This window comes from Protomyctophum parallelum, assembly GCF_964188405.1.
Source record: "Protomyctophum parallelum genome assembly, chromosome: 12".
NCBI lineage: Eukaryota > Metazoa > Chordata > Actinopteri > Myctophiformes > Myctophidae > Protomyctophum > Protomyctophum parallelum.
The window spans coordinates 19,932,905-19,950,404 of NC_139712.1; the positions used below are offsets into that span (position 1 = coordinate 19,932,905).

Below are 17,500 nucleotides of genomic sequence, written 5' to 3' on the forward strand. Positions count from 1 at the left end.
GGGGAGAGGGAGAGGCAGGAGGCGGAGAGGCTGCGGGCGGCGCGGGAGGAGAGGGAGAGAGAGCAGCGCCTGGAGGAGGAGAGGCTGGAGGGAGAGAGACTGGAGAGGGAGAGAGTGGAGAGAGAGAGACTGGCCAAAGAGAGGGAGAGACTGGCCAAAGAGAGGGAGAGGCTGGAAAAAGAGAGACTGGAGAGAGAGAGACTGGAAAAAGAGAGACTGGAGAGAGAGAGACTGGAAAAAGAGAGACTGGAGAGAGAGAGACTGGAAAAAGAGAGACTGGAAGAAGAGAGACTAGCCAAAGAGAAGGAGAGACTGGAGAACGAGAGACTGGAGAAAGATAAACTAGAAAAAGAGAAAGTAGAAAAAGAGAGACTAGCCAAAGAGAAAGAGAGACTGGAGAGAGAGAGGGCAGAGAAAGAAAGAGCGAGAGTGATCATGGAGGAAGAGAGACTGGAGAAGGAGAGGCTGGCGAAAGACAGACTAGAGAAAATAAGGCTGGAAAAAGTGCAGGCTGCTAAAGAGAGACTGGAGAGAGAGAGACTGGAGAGCGAGAGGCTAGCCAAAGAGAGACTGGAGACGGAAAGGCTGGAAAAAGTGCAGGCTGCCAAAGAGAGACTGGAGAGCGAGAGACTGGAGAAGACGCGGCTGGAGAGAGAGAGACTGGAGGCCGAACGAGCCGAGAAAGAGAGAGCGGAAAAGCTTCAGGCGGCCAGAGAGAGACTGGCGCGAGAGAGACTAGAGCGAGAGAGAGTAGTGGCCAAGGAGAGGGAGCGACTGGAGAGAGAGACACTGGACAAGGCGAGACTCCTCCTCCTCGCCAGGGAGAGAGAGAAGAGACTGGCCACCAGGGAGAAGGACGCGGCCGAGCGGGAGAGACTAGAGGCGGAGAGGCTGCAGGCGGGCGAGCGAGCGGAGAAGGAGAGGCTCGAGGGGACGAGGCTGGCGAGAGTGCAGGCCGCTAGGGAGAGACTGGAGCGAGAGAGACTGGAGAGGGAGAGGCCGGTGACGGAGGGACAGGAGGAGAGAGAGGAGCGCGCGGCGGCCAGGGAGAGGGGGAGAGTCGCCTAGGGAGAGAACGGAGAGGGAGGAAGCGGCGAAGGCGTCCGCCGTCGTCGGCCATCAACTCCTCCAGGCGCAGAAGCAGCAATGACGCCGCCGTCACGCACTGATGATGTCACTCGATCTGATCCGTTATTGTTGAGCCTTAAGGGGGGGGGGGTCGCTTTGTTGGGGCGGCTTACAAGATCGACGCGATGTTAACGGCCCGTGGTTCTTGTATTTTTAATGTTGCTCTATTGAAACTACACATCCTCACATTTTGGGCATTTTCTGTGAATCAAAGGATCACACAATGCCATTGCTTCACATCGCGTGCGCCACGCACGGACACACACACACACACACACACACACACACACACACACACACACACACACACGTGTTTACAGATCTGTGATTATTCAGATTCTTGTGCATGGGCTTGTAAATCTATCATTCTTTCGTAGGTCTGTTTTGCAATACCGCCTGGTGGCGGCAGATGAGACGTTTCAAGTCTTTATTATTTAAAAAGTCACACCCGTGTGAACTGAGTGGTGCAACTCCCCTCCCCCCCATTCTCTCTCTCTCTCATTAGCAGGCAACGGTGCAGCACTATCTCTCTCTCTGTTTCTGGCACAACAGCGCCCCTACTGGTACTCATTAAAGTCACATAGTCACATAGGTTAACACAGACATTGCTGTTCCTTGGAGTGGTTGCACCACTCAAAAATAATAATTCACTGAATGATATTATAGAGCAGTAGATTAGTATGTTTAATGCATATATCTTAAATTATGGTAACGGTCGATACAACTATATGATGTGTAACTTAAGAAGAATAAACCTCAGGATTACGCCAGCAGGAAACTTCACTCTTAAAGAAGATGTATATGTAATAAAGATCTGTATTCCTTCGATGTTGTTACAGTATGACATTTTCAACCTATCTTCATGTAAGTGGTCGTCACTAACGACATTTTGAGGGGCAGGTGCTCAAGTGAAAAGAGGGCACCTTGTGCCACTTGTGGAACCGCCGGCTGCCTTAACACCCTTGGCACCAGCCATCGCCATAACCCGCGGCGCCGCGGTGCATAATAATTGCTCTTTGATAGCCAAACCCGCGATGCCGCGCGTAATCGCTTTATGTCAAAATCGACCAGCAGAATCCAAACACATGTACAGTACCTCTCTACCCAGGTTGCTATAGGCAACCTTCAGTGTCCCTCCAGGCACAAGGCGAAATGCGCGCGCGCGCACCCAATGAAATCCACTTATGATTTCTTCTTTCCTGCCAGTTTTCTCCAAAATCCTTCTTTTTGTCAAATCCGCCCGGCGCTCAGATGTGAATAGTGATTTTTGATCGCATCGCGGCCGACATATTACCGTTTCCGGCGAAAGATATTTTTCAATCGCTAAAGCACGACATGATGCCAACACCAAAATGGGTTCCCGCCCAAAATGGGTTAATGAAATTTCACATAATGTACACTGTGCATCACACAATTTAAATTAACAAACCGTACAAAAAAAACTTTCAAAAGGGCACATTGCTGTTCGGAGGGCAAAAGGGCAGGTGCCCCAGCACCACCTAGTGTCTTATCTGTGCACGCGCCTGCTCACTAATACTCATTTTATAATGTGTCTCTCATAGGAGGGCCGCCTACTAGTGACATCAGTAGGTGGGCTTTGCCATTTAAAACGAGATTTCAAATGTCGTGCTTTTTATGTGTTATCAATGCGAGAACAATGGGAGAACAATCGCTTCTATTATAGCATGCTAAATTGTCAGGACTAGAAAGCCTGCATTTCTGTTAGCTATAGCAGTGGTTCCCAAAGTGGGGTCCGGGGACCCCTAGGGGTCCGTGAGAGAGTTCCAGGGGGGATCCCCAGCTAAATGATGATTAGGAACCAAATGGACCCTTATCCAATTCTGGATAAATTAGGGCTGCAACTAACGATTATTTTCATAATCGATTCATCTGCCGATTATTTAAACGATTATTCGATTAATCGGATTATGACACTTATTAGCTATCACCTTAAAAAACTTCTAACAAAAAAGAAAAAATATATTTGATTAGCTGCTGATTAGGCTGCTATTCAAATAAAAGACAAACTAAATTAAAATGAATTAAAGCAACTAATGGTGTCTAGGCATATTCTGACTGCATACATTTGATTAACGAATAGCTACACATGTGTCAGTCTAAAAAGAACAGTACTCTTCTGAACTCATATGTCATTTCAAAATAAATATTCAAGCCATATGTTTAGTTCTTGTTACTATAATCGTCATGTGTCATATTTTGCTTTGCAGTCGCTGCTGTGCAACTATCATCAGATTGTAAGGGAAGAGAGATGGCTCACTCCTCTTTAGTTTAGAACACTTAACACTGGAAAAACTATGGTTAAAAACTATGGTTAAAAACAATATGGTTAAGTGGGACCTTAGACCTTAGATAAATTGCAAAAAACTTGAGTGATTTATTCGCCGATTCAATTAATCGATTACTAAATTAGTTGACAACTAATTGAATAATCGATTCGATTACGATTCATGGAATCCACATGGATGATGCCACCAGGTTGTTGTGTCTGAGCGGTCCACAGCTGCTCCTCTGAGAAACGCAAAGCGTGAGGAGACAAAAACACGGCAGGAAGAAGAAGCGTTGGCTCCAAAGGTCAATAGGTCATTGCACATACTGTACTGTATTCATTGTGTTGTGCCCGAGGACCCCCCCCCCCTGCCGTCTAAAACGAGATGACGCATATCAAGGTGCTGTCCTTTAAATACATTTCAATAATAACTTTGGTTGATGCCTATATACATTAAAAAAAAAGGTCCCTTTCAATGTACAGACCTGTTTTTTTTTTTATCCTAGCGTGTTCTTCTGGTTTCAGATAGCTGCCGTTCATTGGGTTTGTGTATAATATGCATGCGACTTCATCTGATTTTTTTAAACAACCGACAAACCGACATGATATGACAGAATACATGCACGGCGCAAAGTGTCAGCGCTGAGAAGCAATCTTTGTATCCACTGGGGGGGGGGGGGGGGGTGCGTGCGTGCGTGCGTGCGTGTGTGCGCTAGGTATAAGACAATAGACGATGCCATGTCATGAACTCAAGTGTAGGGCTGGCCGGACAAATTAACCCATTTAGGCCTGACGTCGAAAAAAATTCTTTTGAAAAACCTCATGTCTCTATATCCGTGGTCCTCAATATTTCAATAGCAGACCTTCAAGCTTGTAGCGCGTGATCTTGTAGATCTGCTATGTTTCAATAGCTAAAGCATAACATAATGCTAACACCAAAAGGGCACTTTGAGAACCACTCAATAAAGGAACTGAATTGTAAATGTTATGAACCGCTGCCACCTACTGGCAACAACAATGGTGACACCTATGACGCAAAGGAACATTTTATGGACGTCTCCTCTCTCCTAATAAGCTCCTCTGTCTTGTCTTTTTTTGTAATATTTCATTCACCCTCCCTGTATATGTGAGGACCCTGACCATACAGTAGTAAACTATAGAGGAGGGACGCCACTTTGCAATGCAAAAAAATTGTTTTAATGCCTTCAAAACACCTTATTTTACACCTTTTTTGAGTGCTGCAGCGGCCACTCCAATGCACAGTATCGGCTGGCTGTCCGTCCGTCCGTCCGAGCACGGAAGTAGCGTTATAGCGTGTGTTGACCACCAAGTGTCACTGTTGCGCAGCCTAACACACACAGACACACACACACACACACAAAGGCCAAGGAGGAGGGCTTGTACAGTACAGTACTACAGCACGAGTACAGTACAGCACCACTCACGGGTCTGATTGTTTTTGTTGCCAAATGAGTTGCTCAAAACATTACAGTTTATACTCGGCAAAGCTTCTTCGAGTACGATGACTCTTCCTCAGACAGCAAAACCATGGGTGTCCCACTCTTTGCCCCGAGCGTGCCATGCCCGGGTCGCCTCCCTTATGTTTTCCCCTCCCGGCTCCTTGGGACAAAACCGTTGTACCGTCAACAACCACACCAATGCAACTCATTGCAACTGAATGCAACTGAATGAGTTGCATTGGTGTGGTTGACCTTAAAAACTGTCTCGTGCCAACCCGACCATTTGCCGTGGTTTGGGCTGAAGGTTAAAGGAGAATTCCATGCTAGAAGGCTTTCCTACCTTTTATTTGTAGTTGTTACGTCCCCACCAAAGAGGTCCAGGTGTTATTTTGTGCGCATTAGTGGCTATTTCCCCTACCATAAGCCCTCAATGAATTGAATTGAATTGCATTGAATTGAATGGGGCATTGTGCATGGTGTGCTAATTAGCTTATTTCCATCGCTAAAAAAAAATAATTGTATATATCTATATATCTCTTCATAATGTAAATAGTATCCCAAGCGGCACACTTTACTACTTATTTCGATGGAAATAAGTGAATTGGCACAAAATCCCAACCCCCATTGAGGGCTTATGGTAGTGGAAATAGACAATAATGCACTTTTGCACAAAATAACACCTGGACCTCTTTGGTGGGGACGTAACGACTACAAATAAAGGTAAAAGAAAGCCTCCTAGCATGGATTTTTTACGTTACCTTTCCGCCCTGCGAGGTGTGTATACTCTTAAGTTGTTAACTTGTTATTGAACTGAAGCCATTAGTAAAGACTACGTTTGTGTGCCACTATTTCGGGGTCACGACTTCTCTCTCTGCATTCTTTGGGTCCTAACATATCCGAGTCGGTTTCGTGACAAAGGGTAAAAGGGTAAACGGAAAGCTGTAACTGTCGAGCTTATTGTACAGTATGGTCTCCCCATGTTGTTTTTACTTTGGCTTTTGCCTCCTCCTACTTGGGAACCAGAGGACTCTCCATTTAAGAGTTTATATTTTGATGAATAGAACAGAACAGGTTTTTTAACAGAACCCAGACAATGAAACTTTACTGTGTACACAATGGGAAATAAGAAGAAGAATACATGAATTCAGTGTATATTTCCATTGTTGTGAAATTATGTCTCTGGAGTCTGGCTACAGCTTCTGTTGACAATGAATATAAACTACCAACGTATACAATGCAGTTCATCGTTGCTCCCTTTAAAACACTTAATCTAAACAAAAACATCCTTTATACCTGGAGGGTCAATGAGTAGACCATAATATTACCAGAAACACCTAAAGTGATAGCCCTGAATAACCATAACATGTTCTGTAACTCTGAGAGTATACTTTCATTACAGTAAGCAAGGAAATACCTTGTTTTGTTGTGTTTTGGGTCAATTTATTAATGTATGTATTAAGTACCCGTGTAATAAGTGGGATACTGTATGGCTGAGAGTGGTCACTGTGTACATATATAACACCCTGTCGGTCATTTATCTATCAACAATGACCACTACTTGCATAGTTCAACCTGGAGGAAAGATTGCAGTGTGATCTGAATGAAACGAAGTTAGAAAGAATAGAGTCTCCTTGGTTGTGCCGATGGGCATGAAGCCAGAAATAGAGGCCGATCCCACCACTACTGTACATAGGTAATGGAATACATATACCTGTGTTGGTTTTTCATTGATTTATCTATCTGTCAAACCAATCAGGTCTGAAGGAGAAGCCAGCTTCGCAGAGCGACTACACAGAACAGACAGCAGGTGAGAGCGCACGCACGCACGCACACACAGAGAGCCCCATGTGTGCCTGTCACATAATTGGAGTAATTATGTTATACTAGCCACCTCAATTCACTTAAGGATTGTAACAGTGCCCCTAATAGACCCGCTATTTTGAAAAAAGGATCTTGAAAGAAGTGTGACAAATTGGGGATATTTTTCAAAACATTTTAACCACTAGAACACTAAACACGGGTTCAAGATTGTTTGTTCCCATAAGTATAGGACTCCTGAACAAGCAGGCCCCATCCCAGTTATGTGCACAACATTTAATGTGACGCCTCTTGGAACTATGACTGGTAACCTTTTTGTTAGCATTTTTGTTATGACTGCTTTGCACAAAACACATTTCCGAAAGGGCAAATCTATCCATCTGTCTTTCACCTAGACAATATCTTTGTAATTTTTATAATGTTGCTGATGTCTGAGGTGGGCGGGTCTTTCAGTACCTTCAGGATGCTCAGTGACATCAAAGAAGGTATGGTTTGTTTCCCTGCCCACATTCCTGCTTTTTTGAGTGGTGCAACCACTCCAAGGAACAGCAATGTCCGTGTTCACCTATGTGTCCGTTCACCTATGTGTCCGCCCGTTCAACTATGTGTTCACATGTGACATTAATGAGTACCAGTAGGGGCGCTGTTTGCCAGAAACAGAGAGAGGGATAGTGCTGCACTGTTGCCTGCTAATGAGAGACAGAGAGAGAGAGGTGGGGGGGGGGGGTTTCTACAGGCATGCAATGTTAGGGTGAATTTCACCAAATGTTTAGTCACTCTATCACATGATAGAGAAAAATCCCATATACCCACAATAGGCTTCTTTTTTTATTATTATTATTCTTTCACTGGACCATTCTCGCATGTCTCAGGGTTGGGTGAACCAACGGAGTAGTTCCCAGCTCCATTAGTTTGTTTTTTAGGAATATTGTTGACGTTTTTCACAGATTTTTGCTCCCCATGATAGCCCCCCGCCCCCCCATTATATATATTTTTTTTGTGAAAAGTCACGATGAAATGTTTAAGTAGAGTACCTCAAGTTGCCACGTATTGCTGTACTGCAATATATTTTGATGAGAAATATTATGTTCATGGAATATTTTACATTGGTGAGAAAAAGCATAAAATAGACCTACAAGCTTGTAGCACGCCACTCGGTGGCGCGCTATGAGCTTGTACATCTGCTATTTTTCATATAACATAATGCTTAGTTAAAATACCAAAAGGGGTTCACGTCCTGAATGGGTTAACCCGTTCATCTGTCGATGCCTCCACACCACAGGGACCAATCAGCATGCACCAGAGGCTCAAACAACCAATGAAAATATAGCACAGCCGGATGGGGAGGGACTGACAGAAGCCACACCCACTGAGGCTGCCACAGGTGTGTGTGTGTGTGTGTGTAGGCATGTTTATCTACATTCCAATGTCTCTCTGTGTATTTTTTTTTCTGTCTCTTGGTCTGTCTATAATATCTATATGCATGGATTAAAGTTCTCAGTTGCCATGGCTGATTTTGATTGTATCAAAGATTAAAGAGTATCTCAAGTAGTCAAACTATCAATGGTATACATGTGCAGAAGCATCTTCCATAAAACCCAAATGTCATGCATATTTCAGAAAAGCAATGTTTAAGGCCTTCATCTGTGATTTAGTTCCCTGCTAAATTGCTTGAAGGGTCGATGGTCGGGGCGCCCGCTGGCCTAGCGGTCCAGGCGTATTCCACACATATAGGCTCTGGCCTGACAGTGCGTTGCGTGTTCGAGTCACGTTCATGACGACATTTGCTGCATGTCTCTCCCCCTCTTCTCTCCCTCCCTCTTTCCCTGTCCATCTTCACTTTAACTATCAATGAAGGCAGAAAAGCCAAAAACAAATCTTTAACCCATTTTGGGCGGGAACCCCTTTTGGTGTTCTAAGCGTTATGTTATACTTTAGCTATTGAAATGAAATGTGGCGCAATTTTGCAATATATATTCTTTCAGAGCGAACATTTTTAACTCAAAATCTTTGCTTCTGGGGGGTCCCTGGAACAACATAATTTGAGATTGTGGTCCGTGGCCAATTACATAATTCTGGGGGTTCTTGACATGAAATAGTTTGAGAACCACTGACACAGAAACATAGTTTATTTTGTTTTAGGAAAACTGGATTTAGAAGACATTTTGTAGAATCTAGTGTCGGGTCTAAATGGGTTAATAAAAAGGGTCGATGGAGGACGGACGGTGGACCTCACAAACGTAACATGCGGACATGCATAAATATGGACCCTTCGCTAAACCCCACCCCAAAAGCTATTGTCCAACACAAATAGTTTAGCAACCGTCGCTAAACTGGCATATTCTCCGCCGAGCTTCCCGTCACCTCATAGCTGTTGATGTTATTTTGCACGGCCGTGTTGTTGGACGCATGCACAGCTTAACGTCGCGAGAGTTACATGACTCGCCGGCCCAGGCTGTTTCATAAATCACTGATTGCCCCGTTTGGCCTAAAAACATTTTCAGTTGTGAGATTAGACACTGCCTGTCTAATGTCTATCTGTGCGTCTGTCTGTCTGAATGTATGCTGACACCTGACTGTCTGTCTGCCTGGTCTCCAGTCTATGGATCTGAGGACATAGAGTCTGCAATCCAAGGTTCGTCTGATCTTGGAAAGCGTGTTGGCACGTTAGCATGTTGGCACGTTAGCATGTTGGCACGTTAGCATGCGGCGGCATGTTCAAGTTCAATACATAGTCCTTCCGATGGCAGGGAGGTGTCTGCTTCAGACAGGCTTTCTAAGCTAGTTGGGAGAGTCGGTTCACTCATAGACCTTATATAAAGGCTAGATGGCTCAAGGCGGAGTCTCTGACGTATAGTTCACCCGGCGGCCATCTTGCTTCAGGGCTACAGTACAAAAACAGTCCTAAACGGTATCAACGTGGCTATGATTCAGGACGCTTATCTGCTTAATTTTTTTGTTTTTATAAAAATGTCATATAAAAGAATATAAGTATGCGGACGTCTCTGACGTTTATAACAAACCAAACTGTTGAAAATCGGTATGAAAATGAAGCAAGTTATGGTTATTTAAAAAGTACATGCCCCATAGACACAATGTTATGCTGGCCACCACGTAGCAACGTCGCTCTCATTGGCCAGCAGCGCGGGTGAGCCATCTATAGCTTTCTATATACTGTGTATATATATATATATATAATATATATATATATATATATACATATATATATATCCATATATATATATATATATATATACATATACATACACCTGGAGGTGTATTGAGTCCTGAGGGATAAAACTAATGTTCTGAGACTTAATATTGTATCACCTCCCTTTTATGAAGAAAGGTTCTACCAGGCTTTGGCATGTGTCTGTCTGTCTGTCTGTCTGTCTGTCTGTCTGTCTGTCTGTCTGAACCTTACAACTAATACTTCATTTTAATAATAATAATAATACATTTTATTTATAAGGCGCCTTTCAGGGCACTCAAGGTCGCCGTACAGATTAAAGCAATACAAGAACACAGTTAAAAGCAGGAAAAAATTAAACTAGGTCACAGCTTGCAGCAGAAGACACAGAGTCATAGGCCTGCCTAAACAGGTGGGTCCATGTTTCTGATGTCAGGGGGGAGGGAGTTCCAGAGGTGTGTGTCATTTTGTGTGTGTGTGTGTGTGTGTGTGTGTGTGTGTGTGTGTGTGGTGTGTGTGTGTGTGTGTGTGTGTGTGTGTGTGTGTGTGTGTGTGTGTGTGTGTGTGTGTGTGTGTGTGTCCGTCCAGCTGCCGTGCCTCTTCCCATGCCTGTTGAAGACAACTTCATCCCAGGTGAGACAGATGGACAGACGTGTTAATGAAATGCGATACAAGACAATGATGTGAAACGATCATCATTCTAATTAATTGTTTTTGCCAGGTGAAAACCTGGTTTTAGCGACCTAGTCATGATTGGATGCCCCTAAGCCAATGGGAGTCTGACACCATACTCTGAAACGCCGTCTAAGCCAATCAATCAATCAAGTCAAACCAATCAATCTTTATTCGCCACATACAGATTAAAAAAGTTGTATTTCTAAAATCCAGTGAAATGTATGTAGGTCAGCCCATGCAGCAGATGGTGGGACTAAAAAATAAAAAAATTGGAATTAGAATTGGACGTTATGATTTAGATCAAGAGTCATTCACGTTTTAAGATTTTCGGTCTCATCGGCTAAAAACATTGAATGTTGCGCAACAGACATACCCATATTATTTTCATCCTTTGTAATTGTGTGTGTGTGTGTGTGTCTGTCTGTGTCTGCGTGCGTGCGTGCGAATATTACACCTCTGTTGCAGATGACCCACGAGACAGCGCACATCCTTATGGTAGGTACATGTCTGTCTGTCTGTCTCTCTATCTTGTCTGCCCGCCTGTCATAATACATACAGTAATGACACTATTAATATTGTGTGTTTCAGAGGAGCGGACAAACAGTATTGACACCACAGGAGGTAATTTGATTTTAATAATAATATTAATGATAATAATAAACCAGTAAGACGCCCTGGAGGCATGCGCGCATCCGCCTGGGTGACGGCAGACTGCTGGGCGAGCGCTGCATGGTGCTTTGGCATGGGTGGGTTTCAGATCAACATATGGAATTTGGCCATACTGTATATGGAGCGTGTCTTGACTGAGTGTACAGGGTTTGATGAGGTCAGATCAACAGATGGAATGTCAGAACAGGTCAGCTCCATATATGGAGATCTAAGGGTGGCAGCATGGGGGGCAATGTCTCGTTAGTCTCTTGATATGTCTTATTAAATACAGCTGTTTGTAGATCACATAATCATGTGACTAATTTAAGACTATTGTTTCAGTTTTAGTTGAAGATCCACCGACACCAGAGACAATAGGTGAGACACATGCGCACGCACGCACGCACGCACGCACGCACGCACGCACACACACACACACACACACACACACACACACACACACACACACAAAGGATGTAAATTATGTTTTGAATCAAAATGACATGGTTCATTCATTGTGTCTCTCACGGGACACACGTACTGTACATGGTTCAAAGTGATTTATTACACTTTATGAGTACATCAAGCGTACAAATCCCATTTAACGGTAGAGGGGGGGGGGGGGGGGGGGGGGGGGCGACGACTCCGCTTTTTGTAGTGGAGCATGGTTCTTCAGCATGGTATAGCATGGCACAGAATGGTGTTTCGTACGTCGACTAAGCCGGTTCTTCTGTGTTGTGTCGTCGTTCCAGATGAGTCCCAGCGATACCTGACCAGCTCCAAAGTCACACAGCAGACTGGTATGTACCTGATTATTATCTTGCTGTACTGCAGCGGTTTTCTACAGGCTGTAGATCACCATTTCTAGGGAATGTGTCCATATAATCTAAATTGAAAGTGAAAGTGTACCGGATTGACTGGTTGAGTCACCATTTCTAGGGAATGTGTCCATATAATCTAAATTGAAAGTGAAAGTGTACCGGATTGACTGGTTGAGTCAGCATTATTAGGAAATGTGTTCAGAATCAGAATCAGCTAGTGAAATTAATGTAGTACATTAGCCCATTTTGGGCGGTAACCCCTTTTGGTGTTTTAAGCATTATGTTATGCTTTAGCTATTGAAAAATAGCAGATTTACAAGCTCATAGCGCGGCACCGAGTGCCCGCACTATGAACTTGTAGGTCTGCTCTTTCAGAGCGAACGTTTTTAACTCAAACCTTTGCTTCTAAAAATAGCAGTCCTACAAGCTCGGAGCTATGAGCTATGAGCTTGTAGATCTACTATTTTTCAATAGCTAAATTATAACAATGTTCAAAACACCAAAATGGGTTAATGACGTACTCCTCTCCTCTCTTCCTATTCCTAAACAGACTCCATAGTGGAACCAGTGGAAAGGTCTCAGATTCAGTCTACTGTAGCGGAGCCCTCAACAGAACCTGGAGCTGAAGAGGGTGAGAGTGTGCACGCACGCACACACACACACACAGACACACACACACACACACACACAGCTAACCTGACCTCTAACGTTTTAACAGCGGGAGAACAACGGCGAACGACACTTGAATTTCTTTGGCTGTCGCCTATAATCACCCACTATCGCCGGACGATGTCGCCCCAAAAGATGAATTACTTTCATCTTTTCGGGCGACGTTCCTCCTCCGCCCCACTTTTCCGACTGTGGCCGCTGCTATCGCCGCCGTTCACCGCAAGTTGCACTTCCGGAAAGTCCGCCTGGCTGTTACAATGCACTGTGAATGTCTGATCATTAGGGCATTAAGCAACTAGTCGACTAGTTTACTATAGTAAACTAGTCGACTAGTACCAACATGGTCGACTAGTGCATTTACTATAGTCGACTAGTAAATCCACTAGTCGACCTTGTTGGTACTAGTCGACTAGAAGATAATAAGAAAAAAGAAGAAAGTGTATTTATTTTTCTTAATTTTTTTTGTAGGCCTCAAAATCAGGTAGATTATAGTTATAGTGACCAATGTACACAGTTTTTAAATGTACAAATATTTATTTCCAAAAAAAAACTAAAAACATTTTTTTTACATAATGATAACTAGTAAAATACACATCCGTATTCCAAGCTTTCTGCGCGTGTGAATGCCCTAGTCTAAGTCTACTCCCCAACCTGAGTCTTGTTCTTATTGCAAACGTGTCTCCTTTCCGTGTCCGCGCGTGCGCGCACACGCACGCACTCACACTCACACACACACACACACACACACACCACCCCCCCCCCCCCCCCCCCCCCCCCCCCCCCCCCCCCCCCCCCCCCCCACACACACACACACACACACACGCGCACACACACACACACACACACACACTGTGAGGAGGGGGTAAACCCTGGTAGTTAGGCGGGAAATTGACGTGATAGTTCAGTTGGTGATAAAAGCATGACCTTTGGCACAGATGACCTTAGCCTATACATTTTGGACTATACTGTATATAAAAGGCGATTTATAAGGAGATTATATTAATATAGATTATATATAATAATAATAATATAACTATAATATATAATAAATAATATAATATAGATTATATATTAATATAGATTAGATTAGATTATTATAAGGAGATTAGAGGCATTGGCGGGTAAAAGTGGGGGACCAGGCCATTTGACAAATTCAAGGTGCTGAATCAGAAAAAACATGCAAGTTCCCAAGTGAAATATTTATATATTTAAATGTATTTAATGTAATTAGTGCTAAACCTACTCCTAAATATGCAAATTAGTACTCAAGGGGGTCCACATGCACCCCTCCTATTTTATTTTATTTTCTACTTATCTGTATTTTTGGCACTTTTCAGATTCAGCTGCCCTTGAATTATGTTAAAAAGCCCTGTTCCCCACTTTTACCCCAAAATGCCTCTAGCATTCACATTTCTCAAGAATCCCCCCTTTTCTCAGAAATCCCCCCTTTTTCATTTCTTGGAAAAGGGTGGTCTTTCGGACTTTCCAGTTCCAGTTGCCACACACACAACACATTCTAACGGCCTTGATGGGAGTGGGGGGGGGGGGGGGGGGGGGGGGGAGTGGTCCGGGGAAGTTTTAAAAGGAACGTTGTAGCGAGCGACTGACACAGACACTAGCACACGACAGCCCTGCGCGAGCACAAGATGAGCAGCTTCACGACGTACTACGACGCGGTCCGCGTGCCGTGCGAGATTCAACAGGTCATCCAGAGGGATGTGGGGTACAGCCTGTTCCCTGACGTCGGCATAGACCCTCGCTGCGGAAGTACTCCTACCCCGACTCGGACGTGGTCCTGCAGCGGTACTTCCAGGAGAAGCTGGCCGACGCCAACGTTCAGAACGTGCTCCCAAGTACGTCGGCACCCTGGGCAACGCGCTGGGGGCCTTCACCGTGGTCCCCGGCGCCGTGGGGCTCGGCGCCTTCCTCCTTTCCTTCTTCCTGGAGATGTCCATGCCGGTGGCGACCCCGCAGGAGACGGCCGAGATGCTGCGGCGCGTCTTCCACGACGAGAAGGCGGACGCCATCCGCGTCACCATGGACAACTACATGAAGACGGCGGCCGTGCACCTGGGCCACCCGGCCGCGCGGCACCTGGCGGAGGCGCGGGCGACGGCGGGCGTCCTCAGCAAGGAGCTGACGCACCTGCGCCACGTCATGACGCGCGGGCACATGTCCAGCCTCTACCTGAAGCAGTGGGCGAACGGCGCGGCCTTCCACGTGCTGCTGCTGGCGCACGCCGCCAACATGGAGCACACGGCGTGCGGGACGGACTGCTCCCGGGACGCTCGCTCCGCCGCCCACAACCTCGCCGGCTTCTACCAGGCGAGGCTGCCCGCGCTGCTGGACGAGTACAAGCGGCACAAGATCTCCACCACCAGACTTTATCTGTCGCCAAGGAGGAAATGGTTCCCCGCCTATTGCGCGCTCGAGGACCAAGAGATGCAGAAGAAAGTGGCGTTCAGCTGCGCCAAGGTGCTGGAACGTCGCAAGACAGGTCGCCGTTCCCGTTACACGGTCTGCCCCAAACATGATGAATATCGCGACGAGTACGTGGAGCGCGTGGTGAGGGAGACGGGCTCGGCGCTGACGACGTATTTCAGCGATCTCGGATCCAATCTGAACGGTCTGATGACCCGGCCCGGAGAGTTCAGCGCGTCCTGCACGGAGGTCAGGAAGACATACCGATATGTTCAATGTGGTTGAACATATGTGGTCTAATCTTCCAACGATGATTAGCGCGTTCTAACATGGCAAATGGAAAGTTCAACCGGAGAGGTATAGCTGGCAAATACTGTACATCAGTGTCGTTATCATTTTAAGTCTAGTGATTTATTTTCTGTATAATCATGATTAATATGGAGCTTAACACTTGTTTTAAAATACAAAATGATATCACATAGTATATGTGCTGCTATTATTATAATTATTATAAACACAAATGTTTGAATTGTATTTGTCACTAAGGGAAGGGATATTGAAGGCATTTTCTTAAAGCTTTGCATGTTTTCATTTGCGTCACATAGTTTCTTACGAGAATGAGGTACTTCTTGTAAAACAAAGAGAGACAATTTGATAAGGTGTGGCTGCCCCTCGTCCGTTATCTGAGTAGAAGCACTTATACCACAGGATACCACTGATGTGGTCGACTGTACACCTGTTGTTTTCCATGAGCATTTCATCATCTTACTGTTTTATTCTATGCAGTGTCACTGAGCAGGTTTTCTTTTTGTCTGTTTTTTTTTCATAAAAGGAAAAATAATGTATACTGTAACAATTATATAATCATGTATATCCTCTTCTAATAAAAACTTTTTGACCAAAAATGTTGATATGATGATAATAAAAAAATGCATAAATATCAGAAATAAAACTAAAATGATAAGCAAGCAAAGTAACTGGTGTGCATGGTCTTTGTCTGTGGGGTAAAATAACTTGCATTTATTGTCAGACTAATATTAAATCTATCTCCTATCCTATCTATTGCCTGTTTCTATAACAGTCATAACAATATATCCTGTGGGGCGCCCGCTGGCCAAGTGGTCCAGGCGCATGTCACATATACAGTAGGCTTTGGCCTGACAGCGTGCCGCGTGTTCGAGTCCCGTTCATGACAACCTTTGCTGTGTGTCTCTCCCCTTCTCTCTCTCCCTCTTTCCTGTCTATCTTCACTAGATACTATCAATAAAGGCAGGAAAGGCAAAAACGAATCTTAAAAAATATATATATATATATTATACTGTATGTGGGGGAAAAAGCTTTCCACCAAACCATGTGCTCCCACAAAGGAAAGAGGAAGGTTTGTCAAGTTGCCTTGACGTTTGATTTGAATCTGTAAATCACATGTAATCTCTTGGCATTAACGTTTATATGCAGTATGTATTAACAGTACATACAAATCATTATTTACATCTAATTGAAGAGGTCAAGGAGGAGTCCTTTTGTATTTTGGACTGTACTTTTTGCCCTGACGCTGAAAACAAAGTGTCAACCTAATGATTTGATCAATTAAAACTCAATTCAACTTATTGCGACTTAATCGTTAACCTCTGAAAAACGGCGGCGAAAGAACAACACAAACAACGTTAGCCTACATTGGCAGCCCTTCACCCTGTGCATGTTAGCAGCGAACCACAGCAAGCCGCTTTTGTTTTAAATAGTCATAGCCATTAGCACATCACCTATCGGCCGGAGTTGCGCAAACTGTGACACACACACACAACATACACCTGCATGCCAATTCGGAACATGGGCCTGTTGTAGCGCCACCATGAGTCCGATTATACCAAAACATACTCCTTGACAGTATTCCTACACACTCCCGCGAATATACTGACATAGTTTTATCACTGACTAATACAATTATAAACAGCGTAATAATATAAAATGTACAACATTATTCCTCTCCTGATTTCCGCTCTCCTCTCCCTTAGGCGTAGCAGCCGCAGAGAGTCAAGCAGAGGAGAACATCAAAGAGAAAGGTTGGTAATTTCTCCTCTGTAGTAATGACGAGGTCCGAAACATCACGAATATCTGTTATGTGTCGTCCCGCAGTTCTGAGAACGTCGGTCTCTCTCTCTCAATTCAATTCAATTAAATTCAAAGGCATGAGAAAACGTAAGTTTACATTGCCGAAGTGGAACAAGACAATCAAAATAGAACAATGTACTTCTCTCTCTCTCTCTCTCTAGCCAAGAAAAAGAAGCCCAAACTCTTCAATAAATTGGATAAAACAATCAAAGCGGAGATCGATGCAGCCGAGAAGCTCCGTAAAAAGGTACATGCGCGCCCACACACACACACA

The 17,500-nt window shown here is 44.6% G+C and overlaps 2 protein-coding genes across 7 annotated transcripts in view; both read left to right on the top strand.

Moving 5' to 3' along the window:
- Nucleotides 1-2,225, top strand: part of LOC310868116 (uncharacterized protein) — a gene marked incomplete at its 5' end in the record, with an annotated part of 9,684 nt that extends 7,459 nt beyond the window's left edge. The window contains one exon of the mRNA XM_083778378.1: nt 1-2,225. This exon is cut by the window's left edge and continues 275 nt beyond it. Within this exon, the coding sequence (XP_083634504.1) occupies nt 1-1,068 (1,068 nt within the window). The 3' untranslated portion in view covers nt 1,069-2,225.
- The window catches only part of LOC310868172 (aspartyl/asparaginyl beta-hydroxylase-like), a 49,984-nt gene that overhangs the window by 25,232 nt on the left and 7,252 nt on the right, over nt 1-17,500 (top strand). For 5 of the 6 annotated variants that reach the window (XM_083778450.1, XM_083778447.1, XM_083778446.1 and 2 more), the window contains 11 exons: nt 6,632-6,682; nt 7,976-8,077; nt 9,293-9,328; nt 10,472-10,516; nt 11,024-11,053; nt 11,147-11,179; nt 11,549-11,584; nt 11,959-12,006; nt 12,578-12,658; nt 17,130-17,177; nt 17,388-17,473. In XM_083778450.1, coding sequence (XP_083634576.1) covers nt 6,632-6,682; nt 7,976-8,077; nt 9,293-9,328; nt 10,472-10,516; nt 11,024-11,053; nt 11,147-11,179; nt 11,549-11,584; nt 11,959-12,006; nt 12,578-12,658; nt 17,130-17,177; nt 17,388-17,473 — 596 coding nt within the window. The remainder of the gene's footprint in view (nt 1-6,631; nt 6,683-7,975; nt 8,078-9,292; nt 9,329-10,471; nt 10,517-11,023; nt 11,054-11,146; nt 11,180-11,548; nt 11,585-11,958; nt 12,007-12,577; nt 12,659-17,129; nt 17,178-17,387; nt 17,474-17,500) is intronic. The other variant, XM_083778448.1, reaches the window with a different exon arrangement.